Source organism: Ambystoma mexicanum, chromosome 2p, assembly GCF_040938575.1.
Source record: "Ambystoma mexicanum isolate Mex_15411 chromosome 2p, UKY_AmexF1_1, whole genome shotgun sequence".
In the NCBI taxonomy this organism is placed as follows: domain Eukaryota; kingdom Metazoa; phylum Chordata; class Amphibia; order Caudata; family Ambystomatidae; genus Ambystoma; species Ambystoma mexicanum.
In genome coordinates, this window is record NC_090923.1 from 482,583,894 (window position 1) to 482,600,957 (window position 17,064).

General features: G+C 42.7%; 1 protein-coding gene across 1 annotated transcript in view; it reads left to right on the forward strand.

Moving 5' to 3' along the window:
* The window catches only part of OGN (osteoglycin), a 232,361-nt gene that overhangs the window by 108,092 nt on the left and 107,205 nt on the right, over window positions 1-17,064 (forward strand). The window contains exon 5 of the mRNA XM_069643872.1: window positions 14,243-14,445. Coding sequence (XP_069499973.1) covers window positions 14,243-14,445 — 203 coding nt within the window. The remainder of the gene's footprint in view (window positions 1-14,242; window positions 14,446-17,064) is intronic.

Sequence of the window (17,064 nt, forward strand, 5' to 3'; positions counted from 1 at the left end):
CGGCGAACAGCTATGTGGCCATGTGTTGCAATACCACTTTTGACAATGATCCCCCTTGTGGCCATGGCATAAACATTTTATCTGCTGTACCCTTTACCCATTCTGCACTGTACTGTTTGAGCTGGGGCACATGTTTTGGCAGTGTCTTGCCTAGGTGCATGAGAGGAATGTCCTCCATAATGACAAGTCTCAATTGACTGTCAATACTTACCAGATTGTTAAATAAACCTTTTAACTGCTTGTCAATCCTCTTATTTCAATTACCTATCTATTCTTTTGATTGGCGCCAATCGTTTTGCTACACTTTATCTTTAATCACTGATACTTTTTCAACTCTTCACAATTCTATCCCTCCTCGATATTTTATTCAACAAACAACATTCAGACTAGTCACCCATTACACATTATAAACAATGTGATCACCTTCCCTCTCTTTATTTCTCATTTATAATTAAGGGGTACTCTTCTCTCGCCTTTACCTCACCCTGTACAGGGTTTGAGAAATCACCTTACACGGTCCTTACCTGTGTGTTCTCTATTTCTACTCCCATTGGAATTTGAAATGTCTCCTTCTAGTTCCTTTGAATTAGGACTCCTAGGCGGTCTCTCTTATCTTCACAAGATGGCCTGTTACTCAAAATTATTACAATCCTGGCCTTTTATATTGCCATTCCCCTTAGTCTACTTACCATTTGTTAATCGACTTGAGGCCTACGGTATCAACTCTTCCTTCAATCCAACCACTTTGCCTTCCATCCACACACCGCCTGTGGAAACTGAGCAGGGATTACTTCAAAGGTGGACCTGCCCACCGCCTCGGTTCTTCTTGCAGGTTTATTTCTATCGGCCGCTCCCCACAGGAAACTCTGGGATCTTCCAGCTAATGGCGGAGGATGCCTGATCCTTCAAAACTCAAGAGCAGAACTAGTTTGGATCTTTAAACCATCCTCTGCTACCACTTGAGTTTAGGGACGTTTAGGAACGTGCCTATGGAATGGATGGGATCATACAGAATAATTCCAAGTCCAAATAACCAAACCAATTTAGGAAGATGGTAAAGTACTGTTTTATTAACAATTATCTTAAACAGGGAGTTTACAACGAACATCAACAGACGGACGCTTGGTCTCTAAGTGATCTTTACACAAACATAGTTTATATACCAAATATATGTCAGAGGTGACTTCATACTATGTGGCAATACTGAAAAATCTATCAAGGTTCGGGATTGGCTAAGAGGAACATCTAAGTATCTTTTCTATAGGATCTACAATTGTGATTGGCTGTCCATTATCAGGTGGAAAACATATGCCTACCTCTCAAACATGTAATCTTCAGAAACATTAGATACACAGTTTCACATTGGTCTTCATACTATACGCTCCTTAATTATATGAACTACTATAATTGGTTGGCATGCTTGTGCCATGTCTGGAACATTTGGTTCATTTAGCAGCCCATAAGCCCAGACGCAGGTGCAAGGAGATGGGGCATGCCACTACCCCCCCCTACACAATTAGCCCAGCATCTCTTATCGCCCATGCTTTCTGCCATGAGGATTTTCGTTGTGCTTGGCCTTGCAAAGTATCCTTGTAAAGAGGTATGGGGAAGTTATCCACCTCCTCCCTCTCCTATAAGATACATGACACGGAAGAAGGCCAGGAGATACTGTGATCATCCATACTATTTTGGACCAATTACTAGTGCTTCAATGATTGACAGGTAAGTTGAGAGGTACTCCCTCAGCCAGCCCTACAGGCCAGGTGCGGTACAAGTCTATCCCAGAGTGGATGAGGAGCCCAGGCTGCAACCAAAGACAATTGACAGTATTGTCTAAAACGCCAAGAGGCCAAGTTACTGATGTCGTTAGAGACACCACAACTTAGCTGTGTTAGACATGAAGCACACATGCCATCCGCACTTAAGGACATAAACATGCATTCGAATACATGAAGAACACGAGCGTACAGTTCTATAGGTAGAGGACAGATACATATACATACTGTCATTGCTTTATTCTTATTTATGTAATTTATTAAAAGTGTAATCCTGGGTCAATTATGTTATCGCCTGTGCTACAGCTCTCTTTCCTGGAAGTTATTTAGTGTTTATATTAGTGCTTTTATGTTTCACATGCAAATTAAACTTCTTGCAAATGCAGAACCATTATAATCCGTCTGTTGTGGTGCCTAGAATTCAGGAAGCTACTCGTATATAAAAATATAATTGTATATTGTATACTAAGCACTGTAAAGTAAGCATTTTGCCATTTGTTTATTATGCATTCCATCCCAAATAAGAATAATGTAGTAAGTCCTCACAAAGATGGTACCAAACACGCGACAAAAAATAAATATTTTTGCAAATTTGAAGTTGGATCCTGTATTATGAATTTTTTCTGACTATATTTCTACTATTAACCCATTTCCAGAACATTGGGAAAGGTTAGTCCCCACAAGGCTGGTTTCCACACATAGTCCCCACAAGGTAGGTAAAGAATTCACTAACCACCACTGGCCCTGGGACTGTGCTGGGAGCAGGGTGGGGGAGCCAGGGACTGTGGTGGGAGCAGGGTGGACGGGAGCCATGTGACTATACTGGGAGTAGGGTGCAGTGACCGCACACGAAAGTCCATAGCCATTTAGACTTACTGTCCATTTGTCATTCTTTAGGGCTCACTGTCCATTTGGCATTTTCTGGGGGGCCCGGCTTGCCACATGCTTTGGGGGCCCAGGCCTAAAATGTTTGAAGAACTCTGCTCTAGAGTGTTAAGAAACCATGCTTGGTCCCTGGAGAGATGGTTGGCGAGAAACACTGCTCATGCTGTCTTCCTCGTCATCTTCCAGTACCCCTTTTAGAAGGTCTTCTTCATTCTGGTACACAGAGACTACCCCGTCCTCTTTTATTCTCCCCAGCCACCCTCGCTTCTACCCAAGCTTGGAGGCTGGTCATCATCTCAGGTTTATTAATCTTAGTGCTGTGGGGAAGTCCCCTCTCTTGACATAGGATGCGCAGGACATTCTTTCAATTACCTTGCAGTGTCTAAACATTGCCTGCAACAGTACGTTTATCATTGGGTAACAGAGCTGCGCCCATAGCTCCAACTAGGTCCGAACGCCTGCCACCATTGTGATGCATCAACCTCAGGGGCACCAGTGGTCCAGGGATGAATATCGGTTCCTAAACCATCAATCATTCCCACACCTCTAGTACACCAGAAGGGATCCGTACAGATTGGAAATAAAACAAATGATAAAACTCCTTGTCTAATTTTGGCAACGTGGACAGAGCAGCAGGCTTATCTCCGAAAGGTTGTGGATCGTTTGTTAGTTGCAACACAGCAAAAATACTATTATTACCCAATGATAAAAGAGACTGTCCAGTCAAGGTTTTATACAAATATCTACTTTATTATTATCACAATGCACAGTTCTAGCAACACTACGAAATACAACCCACACTGTAAAGGATTTCAGAGGACAGACAGTTTCAAGGAAGGAAAATGGACAAGGGGATAGTCAGTAAAGCAAATAATCACAACAGGTCAAGGATACTTGGTTTCAGCACAAAGGGAGCAATGGGTCATAAAAAATGTCTCTAGGGGCCTTCGGAGAAGGACCAGGGAGACAGAACCACAATGTACCTTGTGCTATAGATGTTCTTGGTGCTCGACGGGGTTAAGTCGGTTGCAGGGTGCTTTGCAGCTTCTGCAAAAGAGTTCAAGACGGGGTCAGCTGCAGTTATTAGGCAGCAACTAGTTCGGCGAGGGAGGCTGACCCAACAGCTGCAAGCAGGCCTACACAGTGGCCTGGGGTCAGGAATCGTTGTCTAAGTGCTGGTCGGTGGTTCTGAAGCACTGGTCGAGATGTCTCAGATGGCTTTAAGTGACAGAAGCATAACAACAGTCAGCGTTGCAGTCGGTTGCAGCTCAAGGGGCTTGACTGGCTCGAAAATGTCCTTTAAGTGGATGTCGGTATATGCTTGTTAATGCACTACTCCCAGCTTCTTCACTGGGCTTGTGTCAAGGCGGACAGACCAAAGCTGAGAAGTGTGTTGCAGGCAGCTGCCTTGTCCTTGGTCTCGGGGTCAGACACACTCTGGCCCTTCCTACCTAAGAGGCTTGCTGCAGAGGCTAGCAGGGCATGCTGTGTGCTGGCTGGATACCAGTTCTGGAGCTGCTGGAGGCGTAAACCGTCCTTTCATCGCCAGTCATTTTTACGACTGCATTTTTACGAGTATAGAATTATGGAAACAAAACACTCATCAGAATGTTTGGGGGGTGGGAAATGTCAGATAAGTAGTTGGGGGGTCAGGACTAGTTAGAAATAGGTGGGGGAGGGCAGTTGGCATGGAAACCCCCCCAAAAAATGTGATGATCCTTTTCGTAATTATGTACTCGTTAGAAAGGCAATCGTAAAAATGCCTGGCGATGAAAGAACGTAGAACCGATGGAGGTTCCTCTGGATTTGATATCACCCTCTGTTCCCTGGGAGATGTTTAGGGGAGGGATCTTGCTTCCCTCTTGGAGGTCGTGGCCTTTCTTCACTGCTGGAAGATGTATGCAGACTGTACCTTCAGCCAGGGTCCAATGCTGACATGACATTTCACTGTCAATCGATACTGAGAGCTGGAGCTGGCATCAGGTTGACCCAGTCCATATGAAAGGGGGTTCCTGTCTCCTTTTTTAGCCTCTGCAGCCAGGCCCCATGTTAGCCTGTTAGAATTAACCTGTTAATGGTATGCAAAGCTGCCACCAGCTACAGGGCTCAACAAAATGGTGGATATATGGAGCCTTTGATAGTTAATCAGGCTTGCCATGGCAGTGGGAAGGTTTGGACTTCCCCCTTCTGAAGATGCATTGTGTACTCCACCTGTCAGATCCCAACTAAATATGACAGGGGGTACTACGCCTGAAGGCTATGTCCCCCCAGAGTACACGGGTCTATGCGTATGTTGTGCGGTGAGCATAGGAAAATGTGTGCGGATTAGCCCCACACATTTTCCAGAGGTTAATCTACCATCATTCAATTTCATTTAAAATTCCCAAAAAGGCCCAGGGAGCATACATCCACCGTGCTGGATAGTCAAATTCCTCCCAACCCTAACTACTGATCTTTATGTTGAAATTACTGACCACAGCTCATGAACCGTGGAAACAGCTGGCTATTTTTTTTTGTACCATTCATCCTTCTGTAAATGTAACCCAAAACGGGATACAACAGCATAGATCAAGCAAAACCTCTCACTTTCTGATGATATGATATGATATGGCATTTATAACGCGCCTATACACAAGTGTTTCAAAGCGACGAGGCAAGGGAGGGGAACAAAGGGAGGACAGACAATGATCCTAGTAGGCCAGGTGTCATTCAGATCGCGCAAGTGCGTGGGAAGGGAACAGGGACAGTGCAGTACATGGCAAAGATTATAACAATAAGTAAGTAGCGGCCAGCATGTGGCAAGTGCATGGTAAGTGCAGGTATCAGGTGTCAAGGGCTGGGAGGGGGACTGTAGGGATACAGAGACAGTCCCCAAGTGCAAGGGTTGCAAGGTGGGCAGTGCAGGTGTGAAATGCTGGCGGGGAAGGACCTGGTCCCGAGATCAGAGGGTGTCCAGGTAGCCAGTGCAGTTCCAATTACAACTAGGAGGTCAGCAGAGGAGGGGAGAAGAAAAAGCAGAAGCAAAGAGGAAGGTTTTGAGGAGCTTTCAGAACCGGAGATAGTTCTCCTCCAGTTTAAGGGAGGCAGGGAGGCTGTTCCAGAGGGAGGCCCCAGCCGAGGAAAGAGATCTCCCATCAACTCTTTGCTTGGAGAAGCGACTGACCCTGAGGGAGTTGGAGGCGGATGAGCATAGAGCTCGAGAAGGGAGATATTTAGGAAGAGAGAGTTGGAGGTATTGAGGCCCCAGGCCCCAGAAGGCCTTGTGGATGATGCAGAGGGTTTTGAACTTAATCCTTGCAGCCACTGGGAGCCAGTGCAGAGATTTTAGTCCTGGAGAGATACGATCCCTGGGCTTGAGGACAAAGACATGTTCCGTAGTCCTGTTCTAGATAACGTGCAGAGGGCAGAGAGTAGAAGCAGGCAGATTTAGAAAGAGGCTGTTGAAATAGTCCAGCCTAGAGAGAACCAGAGCTCTGGAAACAGTGAGCTGCTGGGGGAAGGAGAGGAAAGGAAGAATACCTCAGAGGAGGTGCAGTTGGTAGTGTGACTTCTTAGAGACGTCAGAGATGTGAGGAGAGAAGGAGAGTGTGGAGTCGAAGATGATCCCAAGGTTTTTAGCCTTGCAGGTGGGAGCAGGAAGAGGGCCAAGAGAGGCCGGCCAGAGAGCTGCAGGGAAGGAGGGAGCGGGTGTGCCAATGAGGAGAATCTCAGTCTTACTGGCATTAAGGCAGAGGTAATTGGCGGCACACCACTCCTGGATAGCAGACAGACAGTCAGAGATGAGGGAAGGAGAGGAGGAGGCTGAGGGTAGCCTGAGAATGAGCTGGGTGTCATCCGCATAGCACTGAAAGTTGGGGCAGAGAGCGGCGATGAGGTGGGCAAGGAGTGCCAGGTACTGGTTGAACAGCCAGAGAGAGAGGTTAGACCCCTGGGGGACACCATGATGGGTACCCACTTGTATGCAATTTGAGTTGTCACTTTTCTGAATATCTTTTATCTTTCTTGAATTCCTCCTTATCTATCTCACTCCTCAAGTGCTTTCAGAAAAGTGTACCTTCCCTTTTTGTCCTTCAGTAATGTCACTAATAAAGGTATTGCATGAATGGTCTCTGGCTCTTGTGGCACCTCAGTGGCAACCCACGGTACGAGATGGACAGCAACCAAGCAGAAAGCCCACAGACTAGGGTAAGACAATAAAAGTAAAACTAGTGGTGCATTGGAGAAATTCAGTATATATGAGTAGTTAAAACATCTTCTTTCCCATAGCCATGTATTAACTCATATCACCATCATGGGACACTGTGAGGTTCTACCTCAGCACTTGTAGAGAGTTGGAGTAAAGGAAGAGCACAAAGAAAAACCAGCGACTCTAGAGCCTGTCACCCAAGCTCCCTTTAGGAATACACTAAGAAGCACTCGCTTATCTTCAAACGTGAAGAGGCGGCAAAGTTAACAACACAAAGGTCCTGATTCACAGAGCGTTTTCCTGTAGGACTGCACCATTGAAGAACGCGTCTGTGAATCAGGCCCATTAACTCATATGAATTCAAAATTAAGACTGTCAAAATAATTAGATGTACTATACTTCAAAAGAAGAACGTAGGTAAGCAGACACATAGGAGTAGAAACTAGAATTGGATCACTTATCAACGAATAGCAAAGATTCTTGTAAGGTACGTACCATTTTGGGCTGTTAGCAGTACAAACAGAACATGGGACAGTTAAAAAGCTGCTTCAGTCGCTTAACAGTAAAAGTAAATGTAAAACGCATTTTAAATGCTGTTGGAGTTCAGCAAAGATTTTAGTTTGTATAAAGCGGAAGACCTATTTTTTTCTCTAAAGTGTCTTTATCGTGTTTTTTTTACGTATTAATAGATTAGGAGAGAAACTTACAGGACAGCAACGAAGCAAAAAACAAGTAGAATACTGTGAGACAAGTGTACTATCAGTGGTGCATTTTCCATTTGGAGCAATTCAGCATATATGAGAAGTTACAACACCAGATTGTCAGGACCTTCTCCATAATGTGGGTACAATTTCGGAGGCATGGAGTAGGAGTTAGACAATCCCTCCTACATCGCTTAGTATTTCACGAATGTGCATTTGATTGGTTCTCAAATCCACTAGGTTTCAGGGTAACTCGCTCTAGGACAGCCAGTCCGACATTTCAATTAGCCAATCCTCAATTTGTAAATTGCTCTTCTTCCCATGTCTTAGAATTCTTTTTCCAACCATTAGTGCCTTTGTTATTCACAGCATCTTGAGCCCCTGAGTGCTAGGGGTTGAGGGTAGCATATTAAAGAGGATTGTTGGAGCATGCATGCTTGCCACGTAACCTGTTGCCACATTGATGCCTTCTGGTTTATCACTTCACAGAAAGGATGCGTTCAGGTTTATCGCTACACAGAAGGACATATTACAGGGCATTAGACTAGAATATGGGTTACAGAGTTCACTTCTCCAGCACTGGTCCGGTCTGCAGAAGTTGAATCTACTAATTTTCCAGGATAACTCATAGGATCTAGACCAGATTTATTGTGGTTGCAGCCTCCTCATTAGGTCGGCGGATACTTTTAGTTTGGCTGAGAAAATCTTGCCTGAGAAAATCTTGCCCTAGAGCTCCCTGGGGTTGTTTCATCCCAGTTCTTTCTTCCAGTCATTGATGCACTTATCATAGAGAGTCCCTCAGGGGCCTTCTTTTCTGCCCAGTAGGAACACTTTACTGGATAATCCAGCCACACTAATTTCATCTTTAGAAGAGTTTGCAGGTTGGCATCAGGATAGAGCTGCAATGGTATAGGACTTCATCTGAGCAACTTCAAAGTCCCCCGTCCTTCCTGGCACATGGATCTGTTTTAGTTAGAATATAGTCTTTCTATAATGCCAGAGAAGTTTCTTCTTTCTTCTTTCTCAATTTTGATGTAGTAGGAGGAACTGACCTTGTTCCATATGCCGCTCAAAATGTAAATAGGTTTAGGCAAAAATAGCTTTCTGAGAAGCTTAAACTTGCACCACAGAACCAAAAAGAGGGTCTGCAAAGTGTTGGCGTGAAAATAGAAATTCACTGATACTTTCTGTTGAAGGTTATCCCAGGAAGGAGAGACTTCCACCCGCCCAGGTTAACGGGCATTCTTGAAAAACAAATTGCATGATGGCTTAGGACAGTGAGCATATGTGAGACTTGGACTAATTGATTTTTCATCCAGGCATCAGTCTAAAGGAGTCAATCAGATGCATAGTGGCAGAAATAGATACATTCACATAAAAAAGTCCTGTATTCTTTGTAGTTTATCCTGACTCCCTTGACTAAGAGACAAGATCAAAGATTCAATAAAAATGTTGTACCGGATTGGTGAGAGCATACAGCCTGCTTCATTCCACAATGAATTCCAAAGATGTCAGACAAGTGTCCATTCACTGCTACTTGTGTTTGGGTATCCTCATGTAGGTGCATCAGTGAAATGCTGAAGTCTAAGGAGAACCACATCTTAGTCAGAACTGCAATATGGATGCTACTGCTGATGTTGTGGAACACCCTTTTCCATGTCTACACTTAGGGCTACAGCAGGAAGGTTTTTGTTGGTACCAACTTTCAAAATATTGCTTCAGACTCTGGTGTTATCGTTCCCATGCCTGGAATTAAGACAGCCTTTTCTTAGTGGGCTTGTTCTTCAAGATGAAAAGTCAGTTCCATGCCCTGGGTCGTGTTCTATGCAATCATCCTTGCTTCTTTGCTTCTGTTCTTTTCAGTACTTTCGCAATTTTACAAGATGTTACGTTGAAATAATAAAAAATTTAACTTTTCCTAATAACACAAAAGCCAATATTTCCAGGTAGTATTAAAGCAGTGTTGCTATGCTGATGCACTGGTGCTCTTATAAAACCAACCATTCAGATGGTAGCATGCTGGGCACCCCACAACTCCGGGAGGCACAAAGACGTTTGGTTGTGTGATCAGTCAAACTAGAGGCTTAAACAAATTATCACCTGCCATAGTTCTGATCCACTTAATGATTGCTAGAGGATGTGAGGATAGTTGCCTGCTAAAAATGTCAAAATTGCAAAAGGGGTTATTAATGCATTTGTACAATCTGGAAAGTGCAATACTTTACCCTAATCCCCAGTAGATAATTAAACTTTAAAGTAATTTAATCCATCTTCTAAAGGATATGCAGTGAACATGTTGTACTATTTTCCCAGATCATGTATCAGTGGCCCAGACAAATGTGCACTATTTTCTTTGCATGAACACTTCTCCCTTTGAATAAGATACATTTTAAAAGTAAGTCAAAGTATGTAAATGGATGTGATGTTCTATGCCACACTGCCTAGACTTTCCATCCGGTAGGATGTGGCAGGACTCAGATTTCTTTTGATCTTGCAGACTCTCCATTGAAGATTCTGTGTGGGCTAACACCTTTTACTAAACACTAATGAGGTGGCCTTAAATTACCCTACTAGCCAGGAAAGACACATGGTGAGTGGCTGGGTAATGCATACCAAGCAGGAAGTTCTCCCTGTGCAGCTATTCCTTCATAGACCCGGACACCAGGTGCTTGGCTATCTACCCAGAAGAACCATGTCTCTTAACTGCAAAATTGCTCCGGGTGTCTGTCCTCTTCTGCCCTAAAGAACATATAGTAGTTGGCATAAACATTAGGAATTTCGGCTGATGGATCATATTTGTATGTTACAGTTCAACACAGTCCCCCCCACACTTTCTTTTTCTGTGGAAGTTTCCTCTCAGAGATCCCTTTGCCCATCATATATAGTAAGATGAGGTGTGTAAATAACATGACCCTATTTAAAGTTTGATTTTATCTGCTCTTGTCATTGCACTGGCTAGTGTCGTGTGCCAGTCACGACAGAGCAATCCTGCATTTGACTACTTATTCCTACATTTAGATCCACTTACTGCTACAATTATTAAATATTAAATATTTGGATTATGTGGTGTAACTTTATACATTTTTTATTTATTTGGTATTTTGTAGCTCACATGCAAATAAGATGTTTCAGAGCATTGTGATCAAAAGAGAATAATCAAATCAGCTGGAAGTAAGAGACACAGGAGGAGAGGCAGAAGATAACTACGGGGATCCAAAAGTCCATTTGTAGAAGTTACATGCATTAAATAAACTGAAGCGGATGGTGCATTTTAGCCCTGCCACATGCTTTGAAATGTTTCTATAGGGATACTCCCACATTAATGTTCAGTGCTAGTGCATCATGCAAACTTGGATAGGGAACAGGTATTTTGCTTTTTGTTTAAAACATTTTCTTTTCTTTCTGTGATGAGTTTGCCTCGCTATTGAAAGGTTTATTTTAGTGTTGTTTTAGTATTTATGATATGATGTATGTCCAGACATTGTTTGTTCCTTTTGTATTTTAAGTATTTGTTTGATATGTGTAAAGTTTAAGTTGCTTAGACTAAATCACATTAAATAAATAAACGAAATGTTTCTATTAACAATTATTTATCTTAAGTCCAGTGCCTAAATGGTTCTTGAAGAAAATCCCCTAGAAAGGAATTGGCTGAAGAAGAGGAATAACGTTACTAGAGACAAAGGGCCTCATCACGATTTTGTCAGCAAATCAGCAATACATCATTTACCATTACCACTACTCTGTCCCGTGGGCTTACCATGGTATCACTAGTGTTGCTAGGGTGGGGTACAGCCACATTTTTGGAGTCCACAGATCTCCACACGGTTTTTGGCAGACTTACAGTGAGTGTTTTTTCTGTGGGGTAAATCTGCCGATATTCGGTCTTAAAGTGGAGAATTCATCTTCAGCATCATGCTAGTGGTAAATCCTCTACTTTAAGGTCAAACTCGAAAAAGCATGGTGTGGTCAAAATGACAGTAATTCCTCGACAAACAAAAAAGTGGTGGTAACAGAATTCCAACCACTTCCTTACTGCTTGTAAATAGGTTCAATGTTTTTATGGCGTTTCTGAAGTTATAAGCGGTTGGGTGCTAGTCTTAAGTTCAGGGGCAGTGCATTCCATAGTTCAAGGCATTTGCTCACCAGTCTTTTTAGGTCGGAAATTTCTCTAAATCAGTAAATTAGTTGAACTTCACCACAGGACCGTTTGAGCTGTGTATTTCTTGAAAAGGTTGATGATGTATGTGAATCCAAGTTCCAAATGTCGTTCAGGGTGATACATTGTGATTTCATATAAAGTCAGTTCATAAACCTTTACAATATTTACTGCAAATACACCTGCGAGATTCTAGAAGAAAGCACATGAGTGGAGCAATGCCTGCTCAAAAATCATTCACATAATATCAGTTAACAATATGTTCCTCTGCATTACAATGCCTACACTTATTACATGGGAAGCTGCAGCGTTTTCCCTTCCCAAGTGTTCTATGATAGCCATGTGTAGACAGCCATATATATTTGAGTAATAATGCATCTTTTGAGGGGTTAAGTAGAGTTTCTAAACAGCAAATCTATTATCACAAATGTTCAGGGAGATGACCTTTTGGATCTTAGGAGACCTGGAATCCACCAATGCCCGATTAGGATAAACCTATGCAGGCGGAGGGAAAAGCCGATTCTATTGGTTCACTGTTGGTGCTGGATGAAACGTATAGCATTCCTGAAACTGAGGACCACGAGACCAGCTTGACAGCTAGCGACCCAGAGGGAGACTTGTGGTGGACCAAAAAACTAATTTGACCACAAAGGTTACCCTTTACACTTCTTTACTAATATTGTCAGGATGGATTGTAATAAACTCTGTAACCCCACTACTAAAACTGTGTTACTCCATCTGGACTTCATGATAAGGTGCCACCATTATTGCAGTAGACAAACCAATGACGTAATAGCACCTAGGCTGCTGGGCAACAAGATGCTTCCACCATAGTTGTGCAGCCAAGTCCTCCACCCCTGTTAATGCTTAGGTATCTCACTTTGACCTACTTTCTAGACCGTCATTTTGTTTACACTGCAATTGTCGACCACCTCATATGCCCGCAGTGACTCGACTCACTGATGTCCCTAATGTCATCTGCTCATAGTAATTCTGCACTGCTATTTCACAACACTAACATTTTCTCCTGGGATGTCCACTGGGGTTGTCTATTCCTGGATGTCTTACGGTGTTATTTCACTCTACTGTGATTCATCCCCAAAGCTGTATACCCCCAGGAAATCCACATAGCTTATTGACTCACTGTAACTTGGTCCTCATTGGTGTCTGCTCCTGGATGCTTTACCACATTGTTTTCACCGCTGTAGTTAATTCCCAGGTGTTACACACTATCCATTACCAGGGTCACCAGAGCCTACTCTATGACGCTCCACTATTCTCTCACAATGACTTGGCACTGAGATGCACCACTTCCAGGACCTTGCCACTGCTATGTGATATACTCCAAATACCCATGGGGTTTACATGGTCTGCTCCCCCACTGACACAATCAAATTCCGCTTTTCAACTCTCAATATAGATACTAATTAAGCCAGTCTCACACATCAATTGACCACCCGCTCCCAACACACATCAGAATATCTGAACTCTACATCTCTCCCACCAATTTATGTAAAACAATCCTATCACTGTACTCTCACTCTATGGGCACACAGGCCCCCCATCTGGATAGAGACAGCTCAAGTGCTCACAACACAACACAAACCAACTAGAAAGACAACCATGCACCCTCGCTAATTCTGAACTGCACACAACAACACAGCAGGAAATTTATCAGTTATTTTGGTCCCTGTCCACACCAACCAAACACAGAATCCACCTTCTTCAGATTCCATAGAGCCAAGCAAGAGACCATGCAAACGACAGTTGACTATGATATAAAACCCAAAAATATAACAAAACCTTTTACATACATATGCCCCGATTGTGCAGTAGTGTATTCCTCTACCATAAATTAATTGAAAAATTGTAATTTTGGACAGGATTTAGTTAAATCTACTAAATTTGTTTAAGTCTAAGTCTAGACTAAAACAAATTCAGTAGATTTATTTCAACTAAAAAACAGAGTCCATTGAAGAGTTTGTAGTTGAAAAGGCGTTCAGGTGTTTTCCTGGGGACACATACAGCGGGCTGCTCTCGTCAGTTCAACTTTTATGTTACGTGGCTATTTTCTCAAAGTATGTTATTCATGCCCAAAAATGAAAACAAGCATCAGTTACTCTTAGCAGCTATGTTTATACCTTAAATTGAGTAAACTCTGGTTGTTGATTGGAGAGAGAGAGAGAGAGAGAGAGAGAGATTGAGAGTTTTTGTCTGCTGGTGGTGCAGAATTGGAAAGGTTGTTAAAGGGTACATATGTTCTGAATATAACCTCTTACAATGTTTCAGGCCGCACTGATACATGGAAAAAGGTTTTAAATTCATGGTTTATTACATAAGGGAATGCAGCACTGCCAAAGATATCTCAACTAAATGCTCCTTAAATGAGGTCATAATTTGAAAATGTCATAACAAATGTCATGGTAGATCATTGTTCCAATCTATTTCTGAGAAATACTCACCCAAATGAACGTATACATTTATATAATTATAAACCGTGTACACACAGAAGAGTAATTTCTCATTCTTCTCGTCATAGCTTCCTTAAGAAGAATCGATCTAACTGGAAATGAGATCACAGAAATAGAAGATGGCGCATTCGCAAATCTCAAGTTCCTAGAGCAGCTGTCTCTTGCCGACAACAAACTGGCCAAGCTCCCAGCATTACCTGCTAACCTGACATCATTCAATGCAAACAATAACAAGATCAAAAGCAAAACAATCAAGGCGAACGCTTTTAAGGTAACCCAACTCCAAAAACAACTAAATAACACTGCACTGCTTATGTTTTCGTGTCGCATTTATTTGTTTGGCTATTATTTTTCAGTACTTTCACAATTTTACAAGAGGTAACGTTGGAATAATCAAAAATCGAGCTTATTTTTCCCAGATGTAATAATGACTCAGTTGGGAAAATATAATTGGGTGATGCTCCAAAAGCAGGATATGACGTGAAGCATTCTCATAAGAATTCTGCGGTAATTTCATGAGAAATGTTCAGGAAATTGTTGCCAGAAATGTTCAGGGTCAAATCTTGAGACAAAAAATGGGGGTTGGGGTCACAAACAACTCTTTTCAAAATGGATGGTAAAACAGCAAATATTGCAAACGAAGGCCATGGGTTGTGGGCCACAAACATGTAACAAGGGAAAAGTCCATACTGCGTACCTTTGAAAACATACTGATAATATTTGACTCTGAACTCTGGGTCCCCCAATTACACAGCTCGTTAGCACACCAATGACATCACAGGTGACATAACTTTGACATCACAGGTCAGATCATTGATGGCATCACTGGAGACTACAGCACACCAATGATATCACAAATTACATCACATCATACGTCACAGAGTATTGCCTATAAAAGTAAAACATTCTCTTAGTAGTTAGAGGGTGGTGGTGGTAAAGGTGGGATTCCTAATGTGGTACCGGGGAGAGGAATGTGGCAGTGAGGCAATGAAATGGATTACTATTGGGGTAATGGACCAGGAAGAGGGATTTCTGGGTAATGCAACAAATTAGTATTGAGGTAATGGAAATGGAAAAAGGATGTGGGGGTAATGCACAATTACCAATGCGGTACTGGGGCAAGGAACAGGGAGAGGGCACAATGCAACAAGTTACTTTTAGGGTACAGGCATGAGGAAAATGGGTGTGAGCGCAAACTAAAAAATCAGTATTGGGGTACTAGAATAAGGAGGATGGATGTGGGGGTAATGCAATGGATTACTATTGGGGCACTGGGATGAAGAAGAAGGATGTGGTGGTGAAGGTAGGATTACTAATGGGGTACTGGGGAAAGCAATAGGGAGGTGGAGCAATGCAACTGATTACTATTGGGGTACTGGGACAAGGAAGAGGGATGTGGGGGTAATGCAACAAATTTGTATTGGGGTACTGGACATGGAAGGAGGGATGTGGGGGTAATCTAACAGATTACTATTGCAGTACTGTGGCAAGCAATAGGGAGGTGGAGCAATGCAACTGTTTACTATTGGGGTACTCAGATGAGTAAGAGGGATGAGGGGGTAATTCAACTGATTACTTTTGGGGTACTGAGACGAGAAGGAGACAGATTATTATTGCAGTACTGGGATGAGGAAGAGGGATGTGTGGGTAATGCAACAGATAAATATAGGGTACAGGGATGGGGAAAAGGGAGGAGCAGGTAATGCAACAGATTACTCCTGGGGTGCTGGGACAAAGAAGCTGGGATGTTAGGGTAATACAACAGATTGCTTTTGGGGGTATTGGGACAAGGAAGAGGGAGGTGGGGGAATGGGGTACTTGGATGAGGAAGATGGGTGTGGGGGTAGTACAACAGATTACTAATGTAGTACTGTGATGACGAAGAGGGGTGTGGAGTAATGCAACACATTTTTGGGGTACTGTGACAAGAAGGAGGGATGTGGAGTAATCTAACAGACTACTATTGGTGGGCTGGTACGAGGAAGAGAGATGTGGGAGAAATGCAAGAGATTACTATTGGGGTACTGGGATAAGGAAGAGGGATGTGGGAGTGATGCAATGGATTACTATTGGGGTACTCGGACAAGGAAGGTGGTGGTGGGGGTAAGGCAGCAGTTTACTATAGGACACTGGGGCAGGGAAGAGGGAGTGGGGTAATAAGGTACAGGGGCATGGAAGAGGGATGTGGGTGTAACACAACAGATTACTATTGGGGTACTAGGACACAGAACATCAGAGTTGGGTAATGTATCAGATTGCTATTGAGATAATGACGCCGAAGATGGAGGTTGGGGTAATGTAATGAATTTCTTATAGGATACTTGGATAAGAGAGATGGAAGTGGCAGTAAAGGTAGTATTACTAATGGGGTAGTGAAACAAGGAAGTGGAATGTGAGGGATAAGTAACCAATTACCATTAGGGTATTGGAAGGAGGAAGAGGGAGGTATTGATATGTTGCATAATGCAACAGATTACTGATGGGGCACAGTGATGAGGCAAGGGAGGCGGGTATTAGATCCTCCCTGGTGACTTGTGGAGAAAATCGAGCTTCTGTTTCACACTTGTTTTCAGTTGTTAACCTATTAACCTACTTAAAGCTTTTAAAGGTAATCCAACACACCCAAACAACAATATCCCCCTAGTTGCATCCTCCCATACATTTTAGGTAAATTTAGGAAGAAATCCCAGTTTTTTAATCATATGTTTCCTAAATTAACTTATAATTCTCCTCTTCCCCTAACCGGCATTTACTGTGCTTGCAACATTTAAATCTATATATATATATATATATATATATATATATATATATATATATATATATATATTTGTGATAGTGTGTTTGTATGTTGGGGATTTACTCCAGCCCCACAGCAGTTGGTGGGCAGAAA